We start from the raw sequence: 17,965 nt of genomic DNA, 5'->3' as shown, positions 1-17,965 counted from the left end.
TTTTTCATTTTAGCCATTCTGACAGGTGTGAGATGGTATCTTAAAGTTGTCTTGATTTGCATTTCCCTGATCACTAAGGAAGTTGAGCATGACCTTAAGTGTCTTTTGGCCATTTGAACTTCGTCTGATAAAAATTTTCATTCTTGGGTAGCATTTTATAGAATGTAGGAGAAGTGAGTTTTAGTATGTGATACAGATTGCTTCAGAAGGTAGGCAGAAGCCAAAACATACTTAAATCTTTGTTTCTGCCCCTCTATGATTAGGTGGTGTCATTTCTGCAAATTTGACCTCTTGATTTTTCTAAGTTGCTCAGCTAGACTAATACTTTTGTATTTTCATACAATTTGAAGGTTATCTTGTGCTGGATGGGTAAACATAGTTAAAAGCATTGCCTTCCTTTGCAGAGAACCCAGATTTAGTCTCTTGTACTCATGGCCAACACAACTATTTGTAACTCCATTTCCAAAGAATTCAGTACCCTTTTCTGGTTTCCTTTTGGATCAGGCATGCACATCATGCGCAGACATAAAATGAGTCTTTCCTTGTCCCTCCACCTCCCAAATGACGACATAGAAACTTCTTATTAATTATGAAAGTTTGGCCTTAGTTTAGGCTTGTTTTGAACTTGATCTTAGATCTTAAATTTACCCATTTCTATTAACTATCTTTTGCATTGTTGTTTTTTTACCTTGTTTTCATTCTGTATGTTCAACACTTTTAGTGTCTCATTGGCATCTAGATTTTTCCTCCCCTTTCTTTCTCTCCAAGGAAATCTCCCCTTCTTGCCTACATAGTTATTGACCTTTCAGCTCTTTATTAAACCAATCAAAAAGGGCCTTGGCAGAGACATATCTTCACAGTATACAAATATTCTGCAGCACAGACACATATGCAGGCAAATCAACCATATGCATAAAATAAAAATCAAGTTAATAAGAATGACAGACCTTGCTTATTTCTTTGAAATCTATATCCATAAATGTGTTGGAAAGAATTCCTTCAACTACTAGTCTGCTGAGAGCTTTTGTTATTTTGTGCTAATATTAATTTATTTCACGCAATATTGAAAACTTCTTAAAATGTTCCCATATTTCACCCATTAATTATGTCAATGTGTTCTACTATATTTAAGTGTGTTTACTAATTTATTTACTCACTAGGTTCTAATGTGCTCTGTTATATTTATGGATGTCTTTACTAATTTATTTACCTACTAGGTTTTTGAAACTGATCCAGGTTGGCCTCAAACCTCCTTTGTAGCCAAGGCTGGTCTCGTACCCATGGCTCTCCAACTTCTGCATCTCTAACAATAGAACTGCAGAAGTTTACCCACATATCTGTCTCTTTGACTAAAAGAGGAGTTATACAGACAGTCATTAGCCGTCCCGTGTGGAAGGTGGGAGCCAAACTTGGGTCCTCTATAAGAGCAACAACTGTTTCTAATTTCTCAGTTTTCTATATCTCCAGCCTCTTGCTGATTCCTGCCACCTCCAACCCCCACAATGTTTCCCTCGGTCCTAACCAGTCTATTCTTTATTTATTTATATATTTATTTATTTATTAAAGATTTCTGTCTCCTCCTCGCCACCGCCTCCCATTTCCCTCCCCCTCCCCCAATTAACTCCCCCTCTCTCATCACCCCAGAGCAGTCAGGGGTCCCTGCCCTGTGGGGAGTCCAAGGACCACCCACCTCCTTCCAGGTCTAGTAAGGTGAACATCCAAACAGCCTATGCTCCCACAAAGCCAGTAGGTGCAGTAGGATCAAAACCCAGTGCCATTGTTCTTGACTTCTCAGCAGTCCTCATTGTCTACTATGTTCAGCAATTTCGGTTTTATCCCATGCTTTTTCAGACCCAGTCCAGCTGGCCTTGGTGAGTTCCCGATAGAATATCCCCATTGTCTCAGTGTGTGGGTGCACCCCTCGCCGTTCTGAGTTCCTAACCAGTCTATTCTTAAGAAACTAACTCCACAGGTGTTCTTTTTGTTGTTATTTCTTTTTCATCCTGATCTCCACTCTTTCTGTTTCTGATCTGTTTATTGGCTCTTAGTTCCATAACTGGAAGGCTCCATGGCAACACTTCTACTTCTCCGTGAGTCATAGACATCATTTCCAGACCAGGACTTGCAGTAAGTGTTTGCAGAGGAGGAGTACAAGCAAAATCTACTAATGAGTCTGAGTAAATACAGCTTTTTCCATGAAAGATTCTGGAGATTGATATTCTTATATCTTTCAGATAAAAAGCTCCAAGGAAAATGTCTCAAAATTGTCTGCCCCCTGTCTCCTGCTGGGCTTTACTGCTGCTATACAGTGATCATTGTCCTCATTGGAGCTGTGATTGCACTTTCTGTTGCATTGTCGTCAGGTGAGTGACCCGTTCTCCAGATTCTGCAGCATTCTGTCCACTTCCACACTTAGTGAGCACTGTGAGCCAGGCACGGTGTGAGAGGCAGGAGAGAAAACACACTGGAAATTCCTGTTCTCTGGGAACTTATGATCTAGCAGAAATGTGCAATGAATGATCAGCACAGGCTGTGGTGCATGCAGGAGGCCGGGCTCAGCATCCCTGGGAAAATGGCATTGAGCAACCTCTCGACAGATGCAGGAGACATATGTCTACCATGGGGAACTATTCAAAACAGAAAACAAGGGGAGCAATAGCCAAAGAAGGAAGCTCAAGGAACTGTGTGGACAGAGAAGAGGACTATGTCCAGGATGATGTCCTTCCCCTAGTACCAATGGTGTTAATTACCATGTTCAACTATATTTTGAAAGTATTCAATGAAAGGTTTTTGAAGTGATCCATTTATAGAGTTTTAGAACTACACTGTTCAGAATAGTGTAATAAAAGACTTGTACTGTTGCCATACGGCAGGTGGTACTCTTTCTCTCTTGGCTGGTTGGCCACCAAGTTGAAAGGAAAAAAATAAAGAAGGGGTGACAGAAAGTTTTTTATACAGTCCATGAGCACAGATGAAGAGAGGCTTCTGGGAGACAGACTTAAGTGGATCATCTCAACTTTATTCCAAAGTATAAAGATTAAGGATTTTACATAGGATTAAGGAGTCTGGGGACATACTGTAGTGTGGTCCTATCACAAGACTTGGTTTGTGGCAGTAGGGTCCTTTAATGTAGACTTTCTAGCATAAGTCTTCTTAGCAGGGCTCTGTATCAAGGGCAAGCTAAGGATGAACCAAGCATCTGGTATTAAAGCAGGTATCTGGTTCAGAGGCAGATTTCAGATAATGTCAGACCTCCAGGCCCAGGGACATCCTCCAGATGAGACTAGACAGAGAGCAGGAACTTTGTTGGGGAAGGAGGTAGTTCCTTATTGTCAAGCTAGAGAGAAAGCTGCTAGTCTATGGCAGACTGTGACCTCTAATGTATCCGCATATATTCCAACATCTGAGCAACCCCTTAGTGCAACAGGTCCACACTGTGTACACTGCCTTCCCAATAGTCCTCCTTGTTATCTAAGTTATCAGGCTGACTGTCAAAGTAGGTGGCCATACAGGGTGCTTGTTGCTCTAGCAGCCCAATTGTACTGAACAATCATAAAGCAAAAAAAGTGATGATATTATAGGAACTCACTTCCTGGGCCCCTATTGTCAGTGAGCACCTGAGGGAGATTGGGGTACAGGCCCAAGCTGGGATGTTTTTAGCTAAATGTCCATCATCTTAAGGAGAAGACTCCTACAGATAAGTTAGGAAAACTATAGTCAAAATCACACCTCACATCTGAGCTCAGTAGTGTATGCCAATTCTTGTTATAACTCATTTTATTGTCTAAATTTTAGTAAAAAAGCCAGAACAGGTCGCAATCAAAAATACATATGCTGTTTGCCCAAGAAACTGGATTGGATTTGGGAGTAAATGTTTTTATTTTTCTGAAGACACAAGCAACTGGACATTCAGTTGGAACTTCTGCATGAAACTAAAGGCACAGTTAGCTAAATTTGACAACATGGAGGAACTGGTAAGAAAGGATTGGAATTGATTAGTTTGTTCTATTGAATATGTATTGCCTTGAGATAAACTATTAAAAGACGAAGCCTGAAGAAGGATCACTCCTTGCAGATGGAGACATGGGGAACACATGATTGTGTGCCATTTACTGATGATAATATTCCTGATTGGAGTCCTCAGACATTCATGAAACATTTTCTCATGTGGTGCTCATAGTCAACCTGGAAGGTCAGATATGCCACTTTACTGAGATACCTGCTGGTGATGAGCATTTTTCTCCAAGCTAACAAAGGCTGCATCCTGAAAGTGACAACTGTTAATAACTGCAAGGGCAGGCTTAACCGGGAACTCACCCAGCCATGAAGAATATGTAGTTACACTTGGTACTTTAATTCAAATGAGGTACTTAAGAATTATGACTGTCAACTGGATCCACTGAGAACTCAGGGCTATTATGGCTCCAAAGTCTGTGTCCCTCACTTATACTCTCCTGCTATCTAAAGAGAAAGCTGTGGGTTGGGGGACACTCAAGGGTCATCTGAAACAGAGAGACACATATATTTGCTTTCCATGTTTTATGACAGAATTTCCTGAAGAGATACAAAGGGACCTTTGACTACTGGATTGGCCTGCATAAAGAGTCATTACAGCACCCTTGGAGGTGGATGGACAACACAGAATATAACAGCTCGTATGTATTCAAACCACTTTCCTACTACTGTGATCATTTTTTATGGAGTGTGTGAGTTGTGCCTATTAGAGAGGAATGGCTGTGTCATGTGAAGCTGCTGTACTGCCTTGGAGGTATATTGGCCATCATTTCCAAAACCTTTGCTTAGTGTGATTTTCCTCAAAATCTTTAGCATGATGATGGCATTTAGGGTAGCTATTGTCTTCTCCATCACTAATTTAAATTTCTTTGTTGTTGATAAATGTCCTGTGTGTAATGTAGAAATAACATTAGATGGGCAATGAGAGTCCTGAGACCTCAGGAAGCCACTGCAGAAGGGCCAGCCCGAGACCCATTAGTCCACCATATGTCTGGCTGCACCTGTTCAGAGAAGCAGAGGGTTCACATCCTTGAAAACCTCCTTTAAAATCTAACTAGAGAGCACCCAAGACAATTCTTGAATGTAAGCATAGATGCTTTGAATGGAGCCATTATAGACTCAGTCTTGTCCATTATTAAAGTCCATTCAGAAATTTACTAAGAAGTGTTTTTTTCCATATGTGAAATGCTTCAAAACAGAATTGGAAATCATCCTCAGAGAGGCCACCTATGGCTGTAGTTCATTTGAAGTGGGTAGCAAGCACTAGTTAAATTCTTTGTACACAAATTGAAGGGTTGGTTCAACTTGGATGAATGTCAAAGGTACTGTGTTCAAATCAAATCTTGAGAATGAAAAAGACAGTAGGTACAAAACTAGTGCAGATGAGTTTCCAGGACTCTGCCTTTGATCATATTACAAATAGGAGTGGAGACAGACAAGTTTTCACTGAGGAGCAAATGCAGTTCTGGGCTCTGCAGATTTACTGTTTTTGGTTTATTTTCAGAGTTCCCATCCGAGGAGCTGAAGAATATGCCTACCTGAACAACAACGGGATCAGCAGTGCCAGGATCTATGCAGACAGGAGATGGATCTGTAGCAAGCCCAACAACTATATCCTGGAATGCCAAATTCCTTTTGCTTCTTTCTAGTCTTTGTCAAGAGATGCTTTGCAACCTAATATCTACAGTTGCTGCTCTATCCCCTGTTTAACAATATTGTTATAAAAAAAGTTGACTGACAACTGGGTCACAGGAGCATCCAGGCATCATGCAGTCTCCCTGATGACAATAGGTTCAAGAGCGCTCCTGGGACAGCAAGTATTTGGCAAGAGGTGGTATGTGTTCTACAGGATCAAACATTCAGCCAAGACTTAAATCTTCACATAAACATAGACAAGCATGTCCATCTAAAAAAAAGAATTGAGAATATTTCTTTACATCCAAATGAGAAACATATTGAAGAACTGCACAACCAAGGGTTTAGAAGAACATAGATTAGATTGAAATACTTGTTGGCACTAATACCTTAAGCCAAAAGTACAAATAATGTTAGTGAACTACTTTTATGAAATGAAGTTTTTGTTCAGATAGCCCTCCTTTTAAATTTATTGCAATTGCCCTTGGACTTTAATAATTAAAAAACAGTTGGACAGTGATGATACATACCTTTAACCCCAGCACTCAGGAGGCAGAGGCAGTTGGATCTCTGTGAGTTTGAGACCAGCCTGGTCTACAGAGCTGTTCTAAGAGAGATAGGGCTGTTATCCAGAGAAATTCTGTATCAAAAACCAAAACAAAAAAATAAAAAAAAAGAAGAAGGAAAGAAAAGCAGCAGGGAATAGTGTCAAAAGTCTTTAATTCCAGCTCTCAGGAGTCATAAGCAGGTGAATCTCTGTGAGTTCGAAGCCAGCTTGGTCTACAAATTAAGTTCTAGGACAGCCAAAACTACACTTAGGTATCCTGTTTCAGAGGATAAAAAGAAAAAGAAGAAATGAAAAGCAGAAGGGCTTGTGTTTTTAGAAAATTACTTGTGTTTTCCGAAAAGTAAAAGCATGTACTCCCAAATCCAATCCAGTTACTTAGGCAAACAGAATGGGTATTTTTGATTGGGACCTATAATTAATTACACCTGTAACTCCAGGTACTTGAGGGTTGAAACAGGAGGGTTACACATGGGGTCTGAAGGTATGAGAATACTAATGATAAGGAAGATGAGAATCCATTTGACCATCCTGTAATTTGGGGACACACACTAAATATTCTTTTCAAAAGTCATTCCAACATGCCAAAGAATTTAAAAAGTATTTAACACTAAGATTTACTTCATACTTTCCAATTTAAAACATTAAGGACATTGTCAAATTGTTCCTCTTTTTTAGTTTTCAATGTTTCTGTTTCCAATTATTCTCTTCTAAGTATGTCTTAAAAACAAATGCCATTTTGTTTAATGGTTTGCTTGGATTTATGTCACATCAAAGGGGAGTTACACTCCTCAGGCATTCAAGACTTAATCTCTCAGTAGTGTGTGTACTATTGGCTCCTAAAATCAAGGTATTTAAAATCTTTGTAGAGCAGCTACACTGTACTGATGAGTCCCAAAAAGGACGAAATAGCAGGTTGCGAAACATCTCTTGAACTCTTCATCTCTTCCTTTCCTCCGTGTTCTATTCAAAAAATGCTTTTATATCTACTTCTTTGTGTATCTATTACTTGTGCTTAAGAATATATATGTGTGTGTGTGTGTGTGTGTGTGTGTGTGTGTGTGTGTGTGTACTGCCTGGACTGACAGAGCTCAGAAGGAATGACCTCTCCAGAACTGAACTGATAAATGTGCACCACCTGAGCTGGCAGAGATCAGAAGGCATCATCACCCCGAAACTGGACATGTAAACTCATGCTGGTTTTGGGAATGGATCAATGGGGAGAGCACAGACAATGATGGGTCGTGTCATTCCCTGGACTGGTGGAACTGGGTTCTATAAAAAATGCAGTCTAAGCAATCCAGGGGGGGAGCAAGACAGTAAGAAGCATCCCTCTGTGCCTTTGCATCAGTTCCTGCTTTCAGAATCTTGCCCTGTTTCATTTCCTATCCTGACTTTCTTCAATGATGGACAATAATGAGGAAGTAAAAGCCAAATAAATCCTTTCCTCCCCAATTTGCTTTTTGTCATTGTGTTTTGTTGCAGCAGTAAAAGCACTATCAAAAGTCCTTTGGGTACATGTCCAGAGTGGCAGGGCTGGACCATGTAGTAGCTCTATTTCTAGCTTATCGAGGAAACTCCACATGGATTTTCATTGTAACTACACCAGATTTCAATTCCCCATCAGTGTCATTTATTGTCTTTTGAGATTGACCATTTTACCTAGGATGAGATGAGAAACGTCAAAGTAGTTTTAATTTCCATTTCCCTGATTACTAAGTATGTAAAATATTTTTTAAAAATGTTCCTCAGCTATTTGTATTTTATCTTTGAAGTACCTAGATAAAGGTTGTTTGTTCTTTGGTATTTAATTTTTTGAATTCTTATAATATAGATAGTAAACTTCTGTCAAATATGTGGTCAATGAAGATATTTTTCTCATTCTGTAGCTTGTCTCTCTTCCTGAGTAATAGTATCCTTTGCTGTGCAAAACCTTTAAGTCTCATAAGGTCTCATTCATTGATTGTTGCTCTTAATGCCTACACTACTGTGACACTACTCAGAAAGTCACTTTCGTGTCAAAGAATGCACCTGTATCACCCACCATTTTTTCCCATCAGCCTCAGAGTATCAGATCTTATGCTGAGGTCTTTGATCCGTTTGGAGTGAGAGAGAATCAAGTTTCATTTTTCTACATGCAGTTATCCAGTCTGACTAGCAACATTTGTTGAAGATACTATATTTTCTCCAATGTGTATTGCTAGCCTTTCTTTCAAAAATCAAATGACTGTAGAAATGTGGGTTTATATGCAGCTGCTATCCTATTCTATCGATCAATGGGTTTGGTTTTATGCTAGTAACATGCTGTTTATGCTGCTTTTATTACTACAACTTGGTAACATAACGAGATCTGAGATAGCAAAATCTCTAGCAAATTTTTGTTTTTTAGGATTTTTTAGGTTATCCTGGATATTTTGCATTTACATATGAAATTTAACATTATTTTTCCAATTTTTATGAAGAATCATAGTGGAAATTTGGTGGGGATTGTATTGAATCTGTATATTATTTTTAGTAAAATATCATTTTCACAATGTTAATTCTACCAAAGCACAAGCAAGAGAGCTTTTCCAATCTTGTATCTTCAATTTCTTTCTATTTTTTTCTCTGTTTTGTTTTATTTTGAGACAGAGTTTATTTAAAGCTTTGGAGACTGTTCTGGAACTAGTTTTTGTAGATCACGTTGGCTTCAAACTCACAGAGATATGCCTGCCTCTGCCTCCCAAGTGCTGGAATTAAAGGTTTGCACCACCACGGCCCAGATTTTTCTATATCTTAATGTTTTCACTTACATGTTTTCTTTTCTTGGTTATATTTATTCAGAAATATTTTATTTTGAGGCTATTATGAAAGATATTTTCTTCATAATTCTTTCAGTTTGATGTTTATCTGCATATAAAAAGGCTACCAATTTTTGTATGATATTTTTGTATCAATGTATTGATCTACTACTAAATATAGTGATCAAATCTAGAGAATTCCTGGATCAAATCTAGAGAATATTGTAGCCTTTTGCACAGTATCATATCATCTGCAAATAAAGGCACTTTTATTACTTCCTTTCCCATTTGTATCTCCTTCAATTGTCTTGTTGCTCTAGCTAAGATTTCAAGTATTGTGGAATACATATGAAGACAGTGGACGTTCATGTCTTCTTTCTGACTTTGATGGAAATGTTTTCGAGCTTTTCTCCATTTAGGATAATGTTGGTTGAGGACTTTCTATTTATTACCTTTATTATGTTGAGATATTTTTCCTGTACCCATAGAGTCTCCAGGACTTTTATTATGAAAAAACTTTGGATTTTGTTCGAGGTCATTTCTGCATTTAATGAGATGAGTATATGGTTTCTATCTTTTAATGAGATGATTATATGGTTTCTATCATTTTCAAATTTTTCTAAAGCCTTCAGATGAATCAATAAATTATTAATTTGAGATTTCTCCAAATTTTTTATATGTAGGCATATAGTGAGTTGAGTTTTATTCTTGAAATTCCCTTATGTCTTTTCATTTTATTCACTTCTGAGAATCCTTAAATGCTTAATTTTCATTCTTGATTTTTTCTTTCCATGAATTTGATTCAGTAGTGTGTTGTTTAGATTCCATCAATTCATGTTCTTTTTTTGTTGATGTGAAATTTTAATACATAGTTGCCAGATTAAATGCAAAATGTAATTTCAATTTTCCTATATTTGCTGAGACTTGCTTTGGTTCTTTAGGTTATAAGTACTAGTCTAGAACCTTCTGTTTTTTATAGTCACCATTAAAAATTCTGCTGTTATTATGATGAGTCTGCCTTTGTATAGGACATGATTTTTCTGGTTGTTTTTAATATCATTTTGTTGCTGCTGTTGTTGTTCTGAGCATTTAGCATTTTGATATGATGAAAGGTATAAATGGAGGCATTTCTGTTCTGTCTGGTCCTGCAGTCACTTTTAAATTAACCACTCAGGGGCCCGATATTAATTACAAATTGGTGTATTGCTTAGACATATTACTAACTAGCTATTACAACTTAAATTAAATATTACTAACTAGCTCTTACAACTTAAATTAGCCCATTTCTATTAATCTATATTTTTCCACCTGACTTCCAGGCATTGCCTGCTGTCTAGTACATCTTGTTGTTCCAATAGCTTGCTGGCATCTGCCCCTGAAATCTGCCCTTCTCCTCCTTGTATCTCTGCTTGGATGTCCAGACTAACACTATCCTGCCTTTCTGTAGACCAATGTATCTTCTTTATTAATGAATGGTAATAAAACATATTTACAATTTACAAATGGGTTATCTCATAGTAGAGGTCAGTTTTTTTTCTAGTCATATCTGCTTGATGTTCTATATTTCTGTCAGATCTTCATAGGCACCTCTTACTTCAGGCTAAGAAAGTTCTTTTTTCCCTATGATTTTGTTGCAAAAATCTTTTGTACCTTTGACCTGTGCCTCTCCTTCTGTAGCTAGTTTTTTATATGTTTGGTCTTTGTCATATGTCTGAGTTCCTACTTGTTTGGCTTTTGGGATTATTTGGATTAGATGTTTTCTTTCACTAAATGATCTGACTCTTCTACCTTGCCTTCAGGACCTGACATTTTCTCTTCCACATGATCTAATCTATTGATGATATTGTTTTCTGATCTTTTTGTTTAAATTTTGAATTTTTCATTTTAAACATGATATCATTTTTAGCTTTTCTTCAGAGGTTCTATGTATTAAGTTCTGTTTTCATTTCTTGACTTTTTGTAACTTCATTCAACCATGTTTTGTGGTGTTCATTCTGGCATTTACATATACCCTCTTAGAGTTTTTGGGTTATTTTCAGTATTGCTATTTTGAGATCATTGTCTTGTACATCACCTGAGTTGCTTTTCCTGGAGGAAATTATTCTGGAAACACTAATTTTTCATGGGGACTTGGTACTTTGGTTATTCATGCTTGCCCATTTGTAAGGGACCTATGTAGCCACAGTCAGGTGGTGTGTACTGTTTACTCATATGGAAATCTTGTCTCTAATCTTGTTGAGCAGGTGTTTGAAACTTCCGTTAATATATTTCAATTTGTAAGGTGGTAGGGCAGCTGCATGGCACTTAGGGTTCAGTCTTTGGGCAATTCAGTGTTGATATTTGAATTAGATATCAAAAGATTCCCTGCCTTGGCTCAAGCAAGGTGAGGATTGTCAGCTCAGGAACTGACTGCAGCTCTATATAGAAGGGAGGTCATGCCACATTTTCCTTTATGTTCTTAGTGCTTGGCCTTTCCCCTATCAGTGGGTTGTATAAATAAGCAAGCTGAGCCAACCATGAGGGGCAGGCCAGTGGTCAGTGTTCTTCTGCAGGTCTGCAACAGTTTCTGTATCCAGGTTTCTTCCCTAGTTTTGCTCAGTGATTGAATGTGATGGGAAAGTATAAACTAATCATCTTTTTTCTACTCAAGTTGCTTTTGATCAGTGTTTTGTCATAGCAGCACAGACACCAACTAGGACAATGGGGTCCTGAGTATTATCTCTACCCATTTTATTATCAAAGGCAGAGGGTCCAAGGGCAGTAGGGCAGAGAAAAACTGGGGTGAGAAGTTTTCATGATTTTTTTTTTAACCTTTTGATGCTCAACTAGTGCAAAGAATCAAGTTCTCATAACAGGTCTTTGATATCAGTCACTGGAGATTCTTCTGTGGTATGGTAATGACTAGCTCAAAGGACATTTTACTTTTGTATTCAGTTAGGTACTAATTTCTGTCTTCTAAATAGACCCTTTATTTTAAATGTTGGGAGGGAGAAACAAATCCCCTAAGTGACATTGCCATCATTGCAGCTCTTTTCTTTCACACTGCACCTTCCTGTGGACATTCTGACCACTAGTCATGGCATCTCAGATGGCTTTGGATTCCTGTACAATGTTATGACTCCTACACGTATGTCTGCTATAAATAGTGTGAGCATTTCTTGACTGAGTTCTTGCCTCTGAACTTTCTTTTTTTAAAAAAATCTATTTATTTTTTTTTGTATATTATCTTGTGTGCATGTGTGCTGCATGCCAGAAGAAGGCACCAGAAACTCATTATAGATGGTTGCAAGTCACAATGTGTTTGCTGGAAATTGAACTCAGGACCTCTGGAAGAACAGTCAGTCCATTCTCTTAAGCTCTGAGCCATCTCTCCAGTCCCCTCAGTTTTCTTATACTAGTGTTCACGGTGCAAATTATTACCTTTTCTAAGTTCTCAAGACAAATCAAACACAGGTATTCTTTTCAGTTCCAAGCACAGTTCCTTACAAACTGTGGTCACACCTGGCAGGCAGATTGGCAGATAACAGAGTCTAGAGATAAATGAATGCTAAACTATTATTCATATCTTTGTAACCCCAAGACTCATGTATAGACAAGTTTCATTGTATGAGATATATAGAAACTGAGTTATTTTACATTTGCATAAGCATTGAGAGTCATAAAAATTCATTTCTGACCTTTGTTTTTCTTCCTGCCTTATTTTTACAGAAGTTTCCAGCAGATCATTTAGCTATGACATTTATAACTTACAGTGAATTTAGACATAATAACCTTTTCACAAGAGCTCATCAGGAATGTGAAACTATTGCTCTTAGCCTTATTGGCTGAATTACAACATATACTGAAATATGTGATTTTATGTCTGTGGCACAATGGGTAGCAGTAAGCTGTAGTTTAATGCTTTTCTGATAGAAGGTACATCCCAGGCGGTAGCTTTGCAGTTTCAGAATTCCAAGCAAGGCCTAATGGCTCTCTCCTTCTGCTGCCTGTATATACAGATATAGAACTGTCAACCTCTCAGCACCATTATTTGCTGCCTGCTTCCATGCTCCTTGCTATGATGAAAATGGACTAAACCTCTGAAACTGTAAGCCACCCCAATTAAATGTTTTTCTTTATAAGAATTGCTACAGTCATGGTATCTCTTCACAGCAATAGAACACTAGGATACTAGCTATACCCAAATCTGATAAATCTATGGAATTTCTCATAATTTCCATACTAAATAAATACTTGCTCTCACTTTGTTAACATCCTCATAGCTCATCACATAGCTGTGCTCAATACTGGAGCACAGATGAGGCAGAATAAGGATAGATTGCTTGCTTGCATCTGAGTCCTGGCTTTTTATGTGAACTGTTTTATAATATCAAGAAATGAAATTGCAGCTCAGTTCCCAGGGTTGATACAATGATTAAACTGTCCATTAAGTACAGAGTGGATATTATTTGTAGGACAGCTCAAAATATTCTATTGACAAAATATAACAAGCATGTTGTTAAAAATATGAATATTTCCTAAAACATTAATGTTCATTGTGAGCTTTTGGAAGAACCTTTCCCTGCCATCACAGATTAGTGATATAGCTCAGGGCTAGAGTACCTTTCTAGCATACATAAGTAGGTCAATCCTCATTACCACCAAAAACAAAGCATAAAGAAAGCAGGATCCCTCAGTCAGAAAAGGTCTACTTTGTAGTATTCTGGGATGTGAAGGGCTACTAATATATAAGATACAAAAACAAATCCTTTGCTGCAGCACAAAGGAAATGAAAGAAACAATTATGTATATACTGTATCAACATACTACTTGGATTAAATCATTATGAATATGTAAAGTATCTATATATTCCCATTGAAAGAAGAAGACTTAAAAATTATTTGCTGTTCCTTTCCTTATTGTAGTTGGCAGCCTCCCCACCATTGTCTTAGATTACAGGAAAAGGTGAGGTTAAGGGGAAATCCTATCAAGATCACTGAGTTAAACATTTACTCAGAATGAACGTTGAACCAAGGTTACTGTTCAACGCATTTGAAGTTTGAAAGCCAAATATGAAGTTGCAAGAAAGCCTATTTACATTTGGATAATGCCCATCTGGCTCCCCTCTGGCTAGAGGCATAAATTTTATATTACTTCCTTATTAAGCATGCATGAAGGCACAGAATAAATCTTTAAAACTACTGGGGGGGGTATGATAACTTGCTGTTTCTAATGCTTCATCATCTTGTTCCAGCATGTTCCAGTCTTTATTATTATTATTTACTTATTTTATCAGATAGAGCTTGCTTTCGCCAGGGACAAAATCTTCCTTATTGAACATGCTCTAAAAGAGCCAAAGGAGATCTTCATGGTTGAAGATATGTTCTGTTGTATGTCTGACATGAAGCAAAGGAGGCAACCAAAACCTCTGTGCATTCAGAAGTGATATTAAATTGAGCCTTCTAATGCCTATGACAAGCTAAAATCAGCAACATTTGCGATGCTCTGTACCTAGATAATTCATCTTTTTGTGAAAATTCTTTTAGATTCTTCATAGACTTATCATTTCCTGCCACTTTGAACTTAATAATATATTTAGAGGGGGCTTCATCATAAGCTAGAGACTCCCTCAGAGTGTACCAATTAAGGAGAGGGTCAAAATAAAAAAAAAAGTTAGAAAAGGAGAGATATAAAGGAAGAACTTTCGGTGGATGAAAGAAAAGAATTGACAGCTATCAAACAAACAAACAAAATGATGTTTAACCACCCAGGATCCTCCACTTAGGAAGCATCCAGAGCTTGGTCACACCTGGCAAACACTGCCCCCACCTTTCCTTCATAATCAGGAAGAAGGAACAAGGAAGAGGTGACTAGGAGTCTAGTTGGAGCTTGTTATTTCTGCTTGGCTTCTCAGGTGGGTTGATCTAATCCCAGTCTCAAGGAACCAGATGAAGGAAGTGACCTGAAAGCACCCAGTATACTCAGGACCAGAGAAGCAGTTCTCACTACCAGAAGAAACTGAAGTGTGAGGCTGAACTCAGGTAGAGAAGGGAAAACTGGTCCCCAGAAAACTTTGTACAAGTTTGAGATGATGGTTATGAAAATCTGAAATCCAATGTCCCACAATCCTCCTCATCTGTCACCTTCAGGGCCAAACAATCTGACAAGGGAAGAACAGAGTTGGGCAGGATCTAGTCTCTACCTACCAGAATTCAGCAAAGGAGAGATGCTTAGCAGATTCAAAGATTATAGGGGCTTAAAGTCAGTACATCCTCCCACCTGCAGTGCAGGAAGCCAGTAAACCACAGAACAGAACTGTGGGGAGGATGTGGGTGATGGGTGGGGGTGGGGTTCATAGCTCCAGGGCAGAGAACAGAAGTGTGATAAGCCAACCTCAATCCCCCACAGCTTCTACAGTATGTGTGTTACAAAGTGGGCACTCTTCTGGTAAACAGGGTGAAGAAAGCACTAGAGGTATGCTTCACCAGAAAGAAGCCTTGGTCAAGAACTTAACACCTGCAAATTCAAATGATGGAAAACAAACTCATATGTAAAAAACAGTCAATGATAATAACTAAACTGTCCATGAAATCTGATATCTTCTGAAAGACCAAATGTAAGATTCCATGGAATAGAAAAATAAATGATGAAGCCAAATGACTTATACTAGCTATTCAATGATAAAATCCTAAACATAGATGCAGAAACATCCAAACATGAGAATATTTGTTGTAATAGGAGTGGCGGGGCTGCATCCCCAGCACCCCGGCCACCTTCTAGCTTATGCCTCGAAATAATTACACAGACACTGTATTCTTTTAAGCACTGCTTGACCCATTGTATCTAGCCTCTTCTTGGCTAACTCTCGCACCTGGACTAGCCCATTTCTAATAAGGTGTGTAGCATCCCAAGGTGCGCTTACCGGGAAGATTCTAGCCTACGTCCATCCTGGGTCGGAGCTTCATCGCGTGTGCCTCAGAGAGCAGAGCTATCGCATCTGCCCGGGAGAGGAGAGCATGAGACTCTTAATCTCAGGGTCGTGGATTCAGTTGTCCACACGTCTGGGCACCATTCTAATAATCTGTGTAGCCCACAAGGTGGCCCACCAGGGAGATTCCTGCCTCATGGCTGAGGTACTGGCTGTAGCCATGTTTACTGCCACAACTCTATGGCATTTCAAGGTCCCTGCCAGCAAGTAAGTTGCAGCATTATGTCCACAGACAACACACAAGTCCTCTCTCTGTAGTCGGCCCTCCTGCCTCAAGCAGTCAGAGTTTGCCCTGGCAGGACGGCCCAGAAAGCCGGCATTTTAAAACAACACAGGTTTTTTCCTGCTACTGCTGAAAACGAACAAGCATTCAGTCGGCTTTTATCAACACCATTTAAATGTTTCGTGGCAGGACCTCTTAAGAGCTGCAGGGTTTTGCAGCTGAAGCTGAGTCAGGAAAGCCTCTCTTAGATGAGAGTGCTTGCTTGCCTCTAGCAAGCAGAGCAGACCCAAGAAATTGCCACAAGAAACATGCTTTAAATATTAAGAACCACAAAGGACATGACCAAAGAAACTCCTCCATAACATATCATAGTTAAGATCTCAAAAATACATTCAAAAGAACAATGTTAAGATATAAGAGGTACACCACCTAACATGCAAAGGCAAAAATACAGGAATAACATTAGAGTTGTTGTCAGCAATCACAAAAGCTAGGAAAGCACAGACGATATATTTCAAAGCTCCGGAAACTAATTACTGTTGATCAAGATGGATATACTTCAAAAAATCATCAAAATAGATGTAGAAATAAAACTACTTCAAGACAAACACAAGTTAATTTTATCTATGACAGTGAAGTCAGTACCACAGAAAATCCTTAAAGAAATACTCTATTCAGCAAGAAGGAAGAGCAAGAAGGAAGGAAGGAAGAACAAGAAGGAAGAACACAGGAAAAAAGACAACCCATGAAAACAACAGATGAATAAAGGAGAGCTGGTAAGAAATGAATCAAAGCAGCAAATTAGTAAACATCTATCACATCCAGGCAAGGAAGAAAGGAATTCCCAATAAGTAAACCAATGAGAACAAGGAACAGCAAAGGCATTAACAATAGTAAAGACTTCTCAATTATAACACAGAATGCAAATGGGTTTAAACAATCAATTAAAAGACACAGTCTAACAGATCAAATAGCAAGATCTGATATCTGATAGTTCCAAGAAATCACAGTTAACTGAAGACATCCACAAACTGAAAGACATGATTAGAGAAGAAAATATCAGCAAGTGGAAGATTCAGAAAACATGCCATCGCCATTCTTATGGCAAATAGGAGAGTCCTTGGTTGACAGAGATGACATGTCCTCCTGTGATAGTCATAATGTGTCTCAAAATACATACAATTCTCCCTCACCAGCCTTAGAATATTTTCTTAATGCTAAATACTTTGATATTCAAGTTATCACAGTTATTACCTATAGTCTGACACTGTTTCCCATCTCATAGAAGCTAAATCCAAGGGCAGTGGTGGTGACCCTTAGTAATGACATTGTGAGTTAATTTCCAATTTGTCACAGGATAGATGCTTTGCTGTCAAGAATGAGTTGACAGGAGATGGTGGCTGGTCATTGAACCTCAACGGTCATCTCCTAGGAGCCAAGGAACAACTCTCTGGAGAGACTTTTCACATTCTGGATTCTATTTAACAGACCTTTTTGCTTGGTTATAAAAGGAATAGGTCAGAAAGACCTGGCTAATAGAGTATTACCACCTTTAAACTAAAGGGCAGCTAATTAACTCTTAATAGATGAAAGTCCCGAGTACAGCAGATTCTATACTTGCAGAACTTCCCATACACAGCAAAGCATTTTTCCTCAGAGGGTGTTATGGCATGTGTCTTGCTTAATTTACCATCGAGAGCATTTGAGAACTATGCTTCAATTGCTGATTTCCTTGTGTCTGATGTTTAAGGAAATATAACACAGCTGAAATCCAAGAAGGC

General features: G+C 38.4%; 1 protein-coding gene across 1 annotated transcript in view; it reads left to right on the top strand.

The window, feature by feature from the left end:
- LOC101991243 (C-type lectin domain family 2 member D11-like) overlaps window positions 1-7,110 on the top strand; it is a 14,220-nt gene extending 7,110 nt beyond the window's left edge. The window contains exons 2-5 of the mRNA XM_005369220.3: window positions 2,235-2,363; window positions 3,796-3,974; window positions 4,549-4,655; window positions 5,519-7,110. Coding sequence (XP_005369277.1) covers window positions 2,235-2,363; window positions 3,796-3,974; window positions 4,549-4,655; window positions 5,519-5,663 — 560 coding nt within the window. The 3' untranslated portion in view covers window positions 5,664-7,110. The remainder of the gene's footprint in view (window positions 1-2,234; window positions 2,364-3,795; window positions 3,975-4,548; window positions 4,656-5,518) is intronic.
- The last annotated feature ends 10,855 nt before the right edge of the window (window positions 7,111-17,965 follow it).

Source organism: Microtus ochrogaster, unplaced genomic scaffold, assembly GCF_000317375.1.
Source record: "Microtus ochrogaster isolate Prairie Vole_2 unplaced genomic scaffold, MicOch1.0 UNK46, whole genome shotgun sequence".
Taxonomy (NCBI): domain Eukaryota; kingdom Metazoa; phylum Chordata; class Mammalia; order Rodentia; family Cricetidae; genus Microtus; species Microtus ochrogaster.
The sequence above is the reverse complement of the archived record's forward strand: the minus strand, read 5'-3'. Positions and strand labels throughout refer to the sequence as shown.